This window comes from Heterocephalus glaber, unplaced genomic scaffold (assembly GCF_053883595.1).
Source record: "Heterocephalus glaber isolate CG9 unplaced genomic scaffold, H.glaber_assembly_v1.0 deba00001465, whole genome shotgun sequence".
In the NCBI taxonomy this organism is placed as follows: domain Eukaryota; kingdom Metazoa; phylum Chordata; class Mammalia; order Rodentia; family Bathyergidae; genus Heterocephalus; species Heterocephalus glaber.
The window spans coordinates 22,662,464-22,676,029 of NW_028258312.1; the positions used below are offsets into that span (position 1 = coordinate 22,662,464).

At 41.1% G+C, this 13,566-nt stretch overlaps 1 protein-coding gene across 7 annotated transcripts in view; it reads right to left on the reverse strand.

Moving 5' to 3' along the window:
* Window positions 1-13,566, reverse strand: part of Adgrv1 (adhesion G protein-coupled receptor V1) — a 483,421-nt gene that overhangs the window by 117,773 nt on the left and 352,082 nt on the right. For 5 of the 7 annotated variants that reach the window (XM_087180966.1, XM_087180962.1, XM_087180961.1 and 2 more), the window contains 2 exons: window positions 10,921-11,037; window positions 72-250 (listed from right to left, as the gene is read on the reverse strand). In XM_087180966.1, the coding sequence (XP_087037092.1) occupies window positions 72-250; window positions 10,921-11,037 (296 nt within the window). Of the gene's footprint in view, window positions 1-71; window positions 381-10,920; window positions 11,038-13,566 lie in introns of all 7 variants that reach the window. The other 2 variants (XR_015438967.1, XR_015438966.1) reach the window with 1 other exon arrangement.

Consider the following 13,566-nt stretch of genomic DNA (forward strand, 5'->3'; position numbering starts at 1 on the left):
ACGGCCGCCAGCTGCTAGGCAAGCTGCCAAGGCACCGAGGGGCCAGGTAGGCGCGCGGCCCGGGTACTCACAGGTCTCCGTGGACGAGTCCGTAGATCTGCGGCATGCTCTGATGGTGGACCCCTCGCAGGACCACGATAAGCAGGATCACCACGAGGGCCGGCAGCCCCCAGCCCAGGAGCAGGAACAGCAGGCAGCGGCGCTCCGTGTGCTCATCGCTCATAACCAGCACGTACCAGAAATTCACCGACTGAGGAAGCAAGCAAAACCCACGCTCCGGTGAATGGCACAGGACGCCAACTCAGCCTACTTACTGTGCTTTCTATTGTCTCTGCTTTAACCGCAGTCATAATGGTCTGGGATTGTTCTGAAGATCCGTGCTGGAAGAAACAGGCAGTGATATTCAAATCAACATCGTGACAATGAGAATGAAGGAAACGGCCTGGGTTTCCAGGCTTTTCCATCCTTTTTATTAATCCAGGGTACTGGGTGCTGCTCCGGTGAAGGGGGTGCCACCTCGAAGGTGCCCTCTGCCTCAGTCCCAGGGGAGGTATAGAGGACCACACACAAAGCCACCGCCCCTCGAGGGGTTAGGCTTTGTGGTCTGTTCTGCTTTCTCTGTTTACGCTCACTTTTTTTGCTTATTGAGTTGACAAATATTTATTGCATGCTTACTAGATCTGAGACCAGCGAGCCACTGGCAATATGGCAGCGAGAGATGGGGGCCACTTACCATCCTGAACCCTGGATCCCAAACAAGCAGGCAACAAGCACTCACGGGTCTGTTTTATGTTTATCTTAAGTTTATATAATGTATTAAACCCGCTATGCTTATTAAGATACAAATACACAAGGGGCAGGTATGTAAAGCGTGAGGGCGATGCAGAGACAGATTAGATAGAGGAAACAGGGAAACCGAGGGCTGCAAAGGTTACTACTTGGTCCCAAATCCCACACCCAGGCAAATAGAGAAAATATGTATTGTCTTCTAGTGTTCTCATTCCATGAGGAATGCTTGCATTTAATTGTCATCTAGCACAGTAATGACGTTAAGTGTCATGTCATCCATATTTCATACAGTAGTCGTTAATATCTATCCACTAGCTGAGGCTCCTGTGCACTTTACTATGGAAAGAGTGGGAGGGTAAGTGAATTTTATACACACATTATATTAGGGGACAGTCTCAGAGAAGTAACATTTCCAGAGCTCAGTTTCCTGATGCACAAGGTACTGTAGAGATTAAACCAAGTATTACATGGAAAATGCTGACTATATACATAGTCACCACTGGAAAATATGACCACCTCCCCTAAATCTCCTATTGGGATGTGACAAAGGAAAAAGAGCCTAAGACCAGAGCAAACATAGATACAATGGAAATCCTTTCTACGTGAAAAATAAGTACGTTCCATGTTTATGCGAAGGCTTTCGGGTGCTATTTACTGGGTTTCTGAGGAAGAGTCTATCTAGACTGGATTAGCCTCGGGGAACTAGTATTAAGCTAAATAGGGAAAGGATAAAAATGTGTGGTTCCTTGGAGATTTTTGTTACTGAATTTAATTTGCTGTCGGCATTCTTTATCTTTATGTACATCTGCTTATATGTAATTATGAAGCATATTTTGAGTTGTTGCTTATGTAAATTTGTTCTAACTTCTTTATAAAAATTAATTAGATCCAAAGAGGTTTTTTCCCTCTAAGTAGATTTAGCAGAGGGATGTGGGCCTAAATAAAGGGAACAGGTCAAGTGTCACACAAAGTAAAGGACAACAATCTAACTCCAAAATATAAGTACTGATCATCTGTATGAAGTACATGTCTCCGTGTCCATGTAACATGGAGCCCCTGGTACGGCAGAGGGGAGAATCAAAGAAGAGGACACTTTGCTAAATGACTTCCAAGCTGGTCATCATTGTGCAGACTGGACATTTTCAAATGCTTGCTTTATACACATGGGCATTGGTTTCATCATGACGGACTTCTGTGCCATCCAGCCCCTATCTGACCTCTACACAGGCTGAGCTAAGTGTGGTTGTTAGGTTTATACACACAGTGCTTCTGCAGTGTTGCTGAATTCTTGAATACTCGATGAAGCAGTGGGCACTCCCAATGTCATGAGCTTTGGTGTATAAATCCCTCCTTAATAGCACCCAATCACGCACATGTGCCAAAATGACAGCATTTCCCGATTACATATTATTTTTTAGACAACAGAATGAAAATACTATGTAATAAAACTAATGTTTTAGAAATACTCTGTGACCCACAAGTAAGATTAATTTTGACTACCTCATTTCAAATCTCACTTGAATTTTATTTAAATATAAAAAGGTTGGCACATTTTGGGATGTACGACTGCTCATGAGCTGCTCTGTCCTAAGCTGGGTCCCCATAGCGTCCCCCATCACCAGCAGAGTGGCCTCAGTGGTATGTGCTCCGTGACTCTGCTCTGCTGGCCACAGCCGATCTGATGGGGCAGAAGTCCCGGCCAGTCCTCTGTCACTGAACTCCTTTTACCTCCATGAGCGTCTAAAGGGGCCAACAGAAATGAGAGCGTATCTGAAGCGTGGTGGTAGGGGCAGTCATGTGCCCAGTGAGGAAGAGAGCGTGTGGCACAGAAGACAGGACAGTCCAAACCTTCCTGGGCTCACAGGCCCTGAGCACAACTACACTTACAGAGCTTGGGTTCAGTGGGTTATCCTGGATACTTACTCCTTTTATGATGTCACTGTTTGTTTAAATCAGCCCCATTGAGTTTTTCTTTTTTCTTTCAAAACAATTTGTCTGTCTGTCTGTCTGTTTATCTATCTATGCTGAAGCAATAGGGTCAAAACCTCCAGTTTTCGCTATTCTTTGAACAAAAAGATGATACAGCACTTGACTATCTTCCTTCCTGTCCTCAACTCACGGCTTTTCCTCTGTAATTTAACTTAAGAGCATAATGAGATCGTTTGTTTGCATAGCAATTTCACTTGGCAGATATGTAGCACAGATGATTTATGAGCCTGAGTGTCTGTGGGCTAATCCAGTGCAGGTTCTCACAATGCCAACTGAAGGTGTCACTGATGGAAACACACTTCATGCTGATGGTGTGTGGCTTATCATGCTTACCACTGTCTTACACTTTTCCTGCTAAAGACTAAATGTGAACTAAAAACTTCAACATCTGTGTCTCTATTTACATTTCTATTTCCAAGCCTTAAAGATGTTAGAAGAATGTTGTGAGCTCTTCCAAGACCAGCTGACATGACTATGTAGCCGCTCTATGAATCTGACTTGACTATTCCTGCAATTCACACACACGCAGCGTACCTAGTGGTATAGCATGAGACTATTCAAACTGACGTAGTCTTTAAAGACATGTCTAGAAAGACTAGAACACATTTTTACCACTATAAACCATCAAGTTGTTCACTTTGAAAGGGACAACAGGAAGAGTATTTTGCAGTTTAAGCAATCAGTGATGTTAGCAGTTAGTTATACATTTAATATGAATTCTAAACATTGGGTAATTGAACTACCACCTTATTTTCATTATTGCTCATCAGTGAAGGATGGCTTATTTTCATTTTGCATATTTATCACCATCACCAGCATATCAAGATTACCTGGGCCGGGGATTTAGCTCAGTGGTTCTGGCGCCTGCCTCGCAAGCGCGAGGTCCCAAGTTTGATCCCCGGTACCAAAAAAAAAAAAAGATTACCTGGGTTGCTGCGCTCGGCAGAGGGATCGTGCCAAAGTGCATGTGTGCATGCGCGCGTGTGTGTCCTTGGCATGGCCGGGCATGGCTGCCTTGCTTGGGCATCAGCAGGACATTTTGTGAATAGTTACAATGCTTCCAAACTGGAACTCTACATTTTGTATCTTGCTTTTAAAGCTCCTCTAAGTAAAATACCTGTTGGCTTTATTAAAAAATATACATTTAATAAAAAAAAAGATTACCTGGGTGACTATACTTGGGAGAATTTAATTGAAAGCCAATTTTAATAAATGTTAAGAAAATTATGCAATGATATTCTTGAAAATTTCCTATCAGAAGCAGAATCTACAGAAATATGGGAAAGAGGATTCGAACAGCCTCCCCCATAATCCACCAGATCAATAATGTGAATAATCAACAGTTTTTTTGATTTATAAAAATTGGAACAGACTGACATAGCTCCACATGGATATTCTGTGTTTTGTTTTTGTTTTTGTTTTTGGTACTGGAGGTCAAACTTGGGACCTTGGACTTTCAAGGCAGGCGCAGGAACCACTGAGCTAAATCCTGGGCCCCATGCTGTGTTTTTTGCCCACACTATAAGTTATCTCTGGGTTTCAATTTCCTCCTCTGAGAAAAGGAGAGGTTAAACTGTAAGTCTTTAACAATTTCCTGACACTCTCTGATTGAATTATAGTAGAAATGATAATTTCTTAAATAAAAATATTAATGACATGGCTGCGCAGACCACAATTGTCAGTGATAACACAGACCTTAGAGATCACCTGCCCAGGCCCTCTCATTTCCAGATGAAGACACAGAGGCAGGGAGAAAAAGCATAGGTTTTTCAAACAGTTATAGAACTGGGAGTGGGACCCAGTCCAAAGAGCCCTGGGAACACTAGTCAAATTTAAGACTAATGTCCACAGAAATTCACACAAGCAGTGAATGACAATATTACTGTGTGCCAGGGAGTTTCCCTTCTTGTCTTTTATTTCTCTCACTACATATGGGAGTAAAGATGCATTTTCCTGGTAGAAGTTTATATAAAGATTAACTCTTTATTCCTGCCCTGTTCATTCTGTGCTAACATTTAAGGAAAACTAGTAAAGGTTCATCAAAATATAAATAGCTTGAAACATAACTGAGTTGTGGAAGATTAATTTTTTGTATATGCAATATTAAACATTAAATTCTGTACCATTTCACAGAATGCTTTGCATATAATCTGTATTGAAAAATATCAAATAAATGGGCTGGGGATTTAGCTCAGTGGTTCTGGTGCCTGCCTCACAGGCAAAAGGTCCTGAGCTCAGTCCCTGGTACCAAAAAAAAAAAAAAGATCAAATAAATGAGGATGTACACAATTTATTTTGAGTATTTAGCATATCTATTCATTTTCCAGGAGCATTTTCAGTGACTACTATTTTCCAAGCATCTATATAGCAAAATCAAGGACATACTTTGTTAAATGTTTTGGACACAGGTCACAATTTTGGTTTCATATGTCCCATAAATTCATTCATTAACTTAGTCATGTATCATTAACAAAATTCATTAACTTGGGCCGGGGATTTAGCTCAGTGGTTTTGCCGCCTGCTGTGCAAGTGTAAGGACCCGAGTTCGATCCCTGGTACCAAAAAAAAAAAGAATGTCAAATTGGTATAAGAATTAAATGTTCCAATCAACAAAACAGAAAGTACAAAATTCATTAACTTATCCATATATCCTCACATCGTATATATTAATATATTAGTAATATATAAAGGAGAAATACTGCTTTTTTAGGTTAAAAATGGGCTCCTTGAACTCTGTATTTTCTTGGGATGTGGGATAAAGACTAGGCTGCTGGCTGCTGTTTAATCTTTGGTTAGTAATTGTTTTACTGACTTAGAGCATCTAGTTTAGTCAGAGATCAGTGGTACACTAATCCTGTCCAATGCCGTATGTTCTCAATCCTTCATTTCAAGGACAGCCCAAGAAACATCACTGCATGTCCTTGCCCTGGTTCTCTACCCTCTTTCTTAAAATTTATTACATGAAATAAACTGCAAGGCTTTTTGAGGACTGGAGAATTCAGTATTTCCTAGGTATGTCATTTTTATCTTGGTCATGACTTGTCTGATGTCCTTAATACTTCTGATGTCCCCTCAAATGAAATCAAGGACAAAGGAAAACCAGGGCTAATTTTAGCAGCTTGCTTCCCGTTGCTATGCGCTGGTACTTGGTAGCCCTTCTACCGAGGAATAAATAGAAGGCTGCTTCATACCCTGGCTTTGGGGAGAAGTTAAGGCACAACACAGAAATAATGCTCAAGTACAACTGTAAAGTTTCTGCTTACTTCTATTGTGTATGAAAGTCTCAAACAATTTACTTGCAATTTGTTTTCCTTCTTGATTGGCTCATGATTTGGCAATCCAATTAGGAGCATGTTTCATGTAAATATTAATAGTAAAAGCATACTTCCCAGGAATTTATTCAATGTATGCTCTCTAAGTAAACAAATGTTCAGCGTGCAAGAGTGTTCACGGAAACATTGGTTACAACAGCAAAAAAATAACTGGGAGTAATCAGAATTTCACCAGTCAGAAACCAGAGAAATAAATCACAGTATTACCTTAGAATAACACAGAAAAAAGCAGAGCTGTACATGATGAACCTAAAGATGTCCAAATTTATATATGTTATATATATATACACACACACACACACACACACACAAGGACACACATGTGCACTTGTTTATGTATTTATAAATATTTATCTATCCATGGAATATTTATGGAAGGATATACAGGAGGCCATTTGAAACATGTAGCTTGGAGCCTGGTGTTGAAGACAGGGCAGCAAAGGGAGAATGTGTATGTGAAATAGCAAGAAAGACTTTCTTTTCATTTTATATTTCTCTGGTGTTTATCTTTTGTACCATTAATACATGTTATCTCTAAAATTAAAGCAATACAGAGAAAGGGAATGGTAGTCAAACAACTAGCAAAATATCGATGTCACTAGATTTTAAATTCTCATTGTCAGTCTTTCTTAAAGTAAACATGACCTCGCTCTCTTAAGGAAGTGGGAAATGATTTCAGTCATCCCACTGAGGGATTTAACATGAACAGCAAACAGAAGGGTAACTTAATACCCATGGCCAAAAAGGGAGTTTGTGAATTGTTTGCTTGAAAACAAGATAAGTGAAGTGTTTTGGAAGGATATTCCCACCGTCCACTGCATGACTTTGCTGTCTCAGGAAGGGGAACCCTGAAGAACTGGGTCCAGGCTGTCGGCTGCAGGGCCTGCTATGAGCCATGCAGTCCTTCAGTAAAGGGTTAGAGATCATCCAGTTTGCTAAGGCTTTGCAGTTAGTTAGTATCTGCCTCACTCAAAGTTAATACCTTTTCTACTATGTCCAACTGGCTCTCTTTTGTAATAAAGGTGTAAGTTACATTGCAAAAGTAGACTATTGAACAAGTTTGAAAATCTGATATTTTGGCCACACGTATTAGCTTAACAAGTTGTAAGAATACACACACAGACACACACACACACACACATAAAACATGCCAGATAGCACGCCAGCTTCTTGTTGTATTATCTTCCCACAATCTTCAAAGACAGGTCCTGTTATTACCCTGATCTGTCAGATAAGAGAACCCTGACTCAGAAGGTTATGGAACTTGTTTAACAAAACATTTTTCTTTAGCTCTTCTAAAATACAATCCATCTTTACTATAAGGGTATTAAAATAAGGTTATTTAAATGATTTATTCTAAGATTGAAGAGATGATACAGACAAAATCCCCAATAATTCTTATATACTTAGTCCAATGATTAAAAAATGAAGGAGTAATTACATTGCTATTGTAACCCATGCATGTTTCAGCTTTGCTCCTAAACTGCTAAAATCTATGAAACAGAATCATTAAAGTGTTAATATTCTTTTAATTTCTTTAACTCAATTCTACTAATACTAGTCCAACCATTTCCATAATATTTTAAAAATGGATTCCAGCTTTTAAAAAAGATTTTAGCACACAGAATTTTATAATGGGAAAATATAGGTTGGTAAAGTGACAATCTCTGACCACAAAATAACCTATTAAAAGTAACCTTCCTAGAATTCAAAAGTTATTGAATTTTCCCCTTGTGGTTATACCACAAACCATGAAAAATGTGTGGTGCACCATCTGAAATACATTAAACTTCACTGGCACTTTAAATAGTTTTCCTGAGCCATTAGTCATACAGAACCTAAATAATTTACTAAGTGTGCATCAGCCCCTGACAGCAGGGCTCTTGAATCTACATGAAGTTGGGTGAAATCTTACATGGCATCTTCTTCAATGCTCCCCAAGGCAGGAAATGCATCCAAAACATGTGAAAGTTGGTCGTTTTTCTCTGTTTACATATGGTTCAGTGCTTGGATTCACTCTACTTCTAGAAAGAGTCTCTACAACGTTGACAGTTCTTGGGCTAAAAGAGCTCTTAACTGGAATCAAAATCTGCTTCCCTCCCCTTTTGACCTTTTTGTTCTGGTCCTCCCAAACAGCTCTCTCATCTGCCTTTCTTTTCTGTCAAGGTGCTTTGGGATCAGCAGGTGTCCTCCCATCCCTCTAAATTCTTTCCAGACTGGGCGTGGCCAGTTGCCTGAGCATCCTGTGGGACTGTCACCTGGCTGAGGTCTCTGCAGAGACACTGCTGGGCCATGTGCCCCGCCACTGTGGTTACACTACGAGCAGGGCTGCCTCCGTCCTGTTACCCACGCCGCTGAGGTCTGCGTGTGTTCTGGGCACACGTGCGCCCCATACTGAGTTTATGTTAGATTACAATTCGGAGTTATTCACATTGAGTTTCATCTGACAATGTCTTTCCCGCCCCCGTACTCAATCTGGCAGGGTGGTTTCTCTTGTAATCTGAATGCAAGGAGCTTCCCATCTTCACTGGCCTTTCTGCCCTTAGCCCTGTAGCATCTGCAAATCTGACAGGCCGTGTCTTGGGTTTTCATCCAAGTCATTAATCAAAAACACAGAAGGGGTCAGGGGCAGGGACAAGGACCTTTGGCACAGGGACCTCAGTCCAGACAGAGAACAACCTATGTGGGTACATATTAAAAAGTTCAGCTTAGACCAACTCCTGAAGCATTCTGCAACTAGAAAAATTCAGGAAGTGCCCAAGTATCATAATTCCAGCACATAGCTAAGTTTTATGTTGCAGGGTTTAGATTTCATTTTGAAAAAAATGTGTGAGGGGGTATTAGAGAGCACTGCATATTTTCCATAATTAGTGTTGTCAAAGAGCTATAAAACACTAATTCTGCGAGTTAGGAGTTATCCCCATGTGCAGATTTAGAAATGAACACTGGAAAGAGTTAATACTTTTGATTAAGCTTACACAGATGGTGGCAGAACCAGGATTCAAACCCAGGCCTTGGGCCCCTATTGTTCTAATTAGCTCTGTTAGCTAAATAATTAATTCAGCACTCTTCTTCCATCATTACAATATCCCAAGTGGGAAAATGTCCCATTCTTGTGCCTGGATGATATTCTCAAATAATAATAATACCACCACCCCACTTTCTCTCTGCCTTTATCACGGCTTCAATATTGCTGTGAAATCAAACCCGCATCTTACTCATTCAACAACAAAGAAGAACGTGCAAGAGTTGGACACACCTGTACATAAACATTTCGCATGCACGCTGAGAAACACATATAAGACTTGCAATCACCAAATGACTGAACAATTCCATCATGTGGAAAGCATTTTCAAAGGCAGGATCTTAGCTGAGTCATTAATTAGCAACATGAATACTGGTGATGGTCCCATCACTGGGCCTCTTTCTCAAGCAGATCAGCACAGAATAATAGAGGGCACTTGGGACCCTAGTCAGAAAATGCGTGTGCAGGTTGCCCCCTAACTTTAGCAAGTCCCTCAGGAGAGTTTGCTTGGATTCCTTTGGTCTCACGCCATACTCTTTGCTCCAGGAGATCTTTTCACAGCAATGGTGACACTTCCTGCAGGGGACCGCAATATTGATTACGCCCAAAGGCTGTAAGCAGTTCAGGCCGTGAAGAATTAACCCCACAATTGGCTTGTTTACAGAGGCGAGTCTGGCCGAAGCCTGAGTGCTGAGGTCAGAGTAACTCCCACCCAAATTTCCTTCCCACAACTAAAACCTTCTTAACTAGAAGGACAATGTTCTAATTACAACCCCTTATTTTGTCTCTTCTGTTCCTCATTCCAGAATGCTTTGTCCTGTCCTTGAGGATCCCTGCTTCCATTAGTTTTCACAGCAGCTGCCCAATTGTACACCCTCACACATAGTCCCAGCCTCACACATAGCTCACCTTCCCCCAATTGATCCCTAATACAAATGAGTAACTTAGACCAGCGCCTTTCCTAATTAAGCAGTATTGGCCGCCCTGGCTCCCCGGTTCCTCTGTCTTAGATTTTTCTTCAGCTCAGCCTTGCATCATACACTGGGCAGGAGACTGGAGCCTACTGCCGAGGTTTCCAGCAACATTTCAGGGGCTCCTAGTAATTTCTGACTCTCAGCTTTCTAACACACTTCTCTAGGGCAGGCTCCTTTCTCCCAAAGATGCCACGGAAGGCCTCACGAGTCTCTCACCCTTGGCATATCCCAGACTAGACCTCTACACACCACTGTCCATAGATGTTCATGCCACAAACTCCAGAAGGCCCCAGTTTCCCCTCCTGCATTCCTGACAATCAATCTCTGTGTCTTAAAGTCCTACATTAACTTTTAAAAGTCCAAAGCTCTCTATTTCTCTTTGTTTCTACTGCAGCTTCCCTTGCTCACACTAACATTCACCCCTCCAAATACATCGAATGCAATTTAATTCCCCACTTCTAGCCCCATCCTCTCTTTCCCATCTCCAGTTCACCAAGACAGGAACATCTTTGAAAACTCTAAATCTGTATCACATTACTCCTTTGCTTAAACTAATTCTATTATTTCCCTTAAGAAAACATTCAAATTTCTTACTGTGCCTCATAGGGACCACACTGCACCTCTCATCTTCTGTACTCCTGTCTGCAATCCTACTAGATTTCTCCGGTTTTTACAGACTCACCATGCTCCCTCACCCTGCACAGTTTATAGATTCCTTCCTTCACATTTCTAGCCAGGAATGCAGTGAGGGCTACAAGGAACTATTTCCACTTTAGCATAAAGAACAACAAATGCCAAGCAAGGTACCAACCTGGACGAGCATCCAGCTGAACTGGCAGAGGTACAGGTAGTGGGTGACAGCAGCGATGGCTGAGCAGCCCTCCTCAGAGAGCTGGGGACTTGCGTATGCAGACACCAGGAACACAATCTGGAAGAAACAGACACCTCTGTTTATAAGCCATGCTAAAATCAATGAAGAATGCTGAGAAAGCAAACTGCTTTCTCCCCTGAACCTATGATTGAATGATTCGGAGGGAAAGTAAGGTGATCTGCTGCCTGACTCACAGGACCAAGAGTCATCCTCGAAATGGCAACAGATGGCCTTGCATATTTCTAAGGAACAGTGAATGACATAACATTGTGCTGAATCTTCCTCTGGCCTCACAGGAGAAAATTACCAAAGCGTATCTCACTCTTATCATAGAAAAAAATCCCATGGAAAATGTTCACTTTTAGCTAAGGAGCAAAGAAGAGACAGAGTAGAAGCACCATTCCCCAAGTGAGTGGAAGCTAGTGAGAGACAAGGAAGAGAAGCAGGCTCCAGGCTTCCCCATCGCTCACCGCAGTCTCTGGCCAGGAAGTAACACACATAACAAAAGACTTCAAATCAGTTTGCAACGTCAAGTCCCGTGGTTGCCTTCATCTTTGGATTTTTATTTCAACCACACCAGGCTTTGTTCAGAAGTCACCTTCACAACAAGGTCTCCGAGACCTGCACTCCGCATTCTTCTCTCTTCACCCTCAACTCTCCTCTGTAACAACAGTAGCCACCATATCTCTTAGGATTTGTGGTTACTGCTAGTCTTGCCCAGTAGAATGCAATCCGTAAAAGGCAGGATTTTGTCGGTTTTACTGACAGGGGCACCTCAAGCACCTGCTAGGTGCTCAATAAATACTTGTTGAATAAAGGAACAAATGAAGTCCAACACTCCTTGTGATTTCTACCTACCAGTTTATTTTCTCTAATACATGACTATTATGTCAAATTCTGTCATGAAATGTGGAGGTGGCAAAGGAAAATTTGGAGCAATAAAACAGTACTGTAACATCTCAATCAATAAACTCTCTTAAGGAAAAGGATTAAGTTTGCTACTTTATGTTTTAAGGCTACAACTATTCCTCAAATATAGCGATGGTCACTGTTAAAAATGTAAACGGTTGGTTCCAAAAAGACAGAAATATTGGCACGCAAGGAGAAAACTACTTTACATCTCAAAGTCCTTCCCCCTTTTCAAAGAAAACAGAAATGCCTTTGCTACTGTTTGAATTTCAGTGAGAAGGTGAATACTGTATAAAAAACTAGACACAGAAATGGGACAAAGTGTTTTTTAAAACTTTCCCAATGAACTATGCCCCTCCACAATCCTCTTGGTTCAGTGGTGTGGTCTTTACCCCGTTGTGGAGATTTCTGCCCATGTCTGTTCATTGGGAGCATCCTCTGGGAAGCTGGTCAGGTTCACGGGGAGGCCTGCACCCTGCCAGCTCTGATCCACAGTGAGAGTCTCCCCATGCGCCTTCAGGCAACTGCACATGGTCCAGCATACGACGCAACACCCGGTCAAGGAGCACCTTGGGTGTGAGTGACCCCTCCCTGTGATGACCTGAACCAGTCCCTTGCCCTTTCTGGGTTAATTCCCTCATCAGTAGCAGCAGAAAGTTGGAAGAGTTCACTCAAGGTCATTTTTCTACTCTAAGATTCTAGAAATTTTCTAACAGGAAGCATTCTTGATTTAACTTTCTATTTATTTAGACCAGGGTTTGGATCATTTATGATATATACTATGAAAAAGGGTTAGTGCCAGCATTTTAAGTAGAAACTAGAAATTTGTTTTATTATTCCCAATCTGGCACGGATGTGTTCCCTGAAAAAATAACAAGAAAATCACCTTTCTACAACACTTCAAAAAATAATTTTGAAATTATTAGAACTTATTTTTAAAACATGCTTAGACTTTCCCAGACTTTAGCTTGTGTTTTGCTTCTAAATTATAAGAATAGGTCATAAATTAGCTGTTCTAAATTCCACATTCACTGAACATTTTATGTACTAAGCACCAAAAGTCTGCCCTAAAGGCTTTAGAAGCACAGAATTGTATGATTCTGACAAAAAAACTGTCACTTTAACATTTATAGACTTTCTTTTTACAGAGCAGCATTTATTTCCAGTCCTTATAAATGTGAGCTGATTTCAGGTACTAATGTTATGAATCGTGTTGATGGCACTTTGGTAGTTTTGTTCTAATTGACCTACACTTTGCTTTGTAAAATAATTGTATAATGCAAATTGTAGTTGAATATGTTGTTTTAAGCTATGACACTACTTATAAATGGCATGCTAATTTAAATCATATTCTTTTTGATTCTTTTTCTTTGAAATACTCGAATCAGTACAGGTTTTTGTTTAAACTGAATTGACTTTCCGAATATATTTTTAACATCAAAATTCCATTTTTAAGGTATGATTTTTTTGTATTTTATTCTATTCTCTTCTCCCTTTCCTAATCAGAGGAAGACCAGCCGCAGCTCTTCTGTGAACCAGGAATGCTGCTGCCGCTGCTCTGTGGAGTGGGAACTCTGCCTGTCCTCAGGAGTCAGCAAGCAGCCAGCGGTGGCTGAGCAGCCCCAAAGCTGTCACAGGCAAGCTAAGAAGACCTGGAACCCCAAACTAAGTTAATTT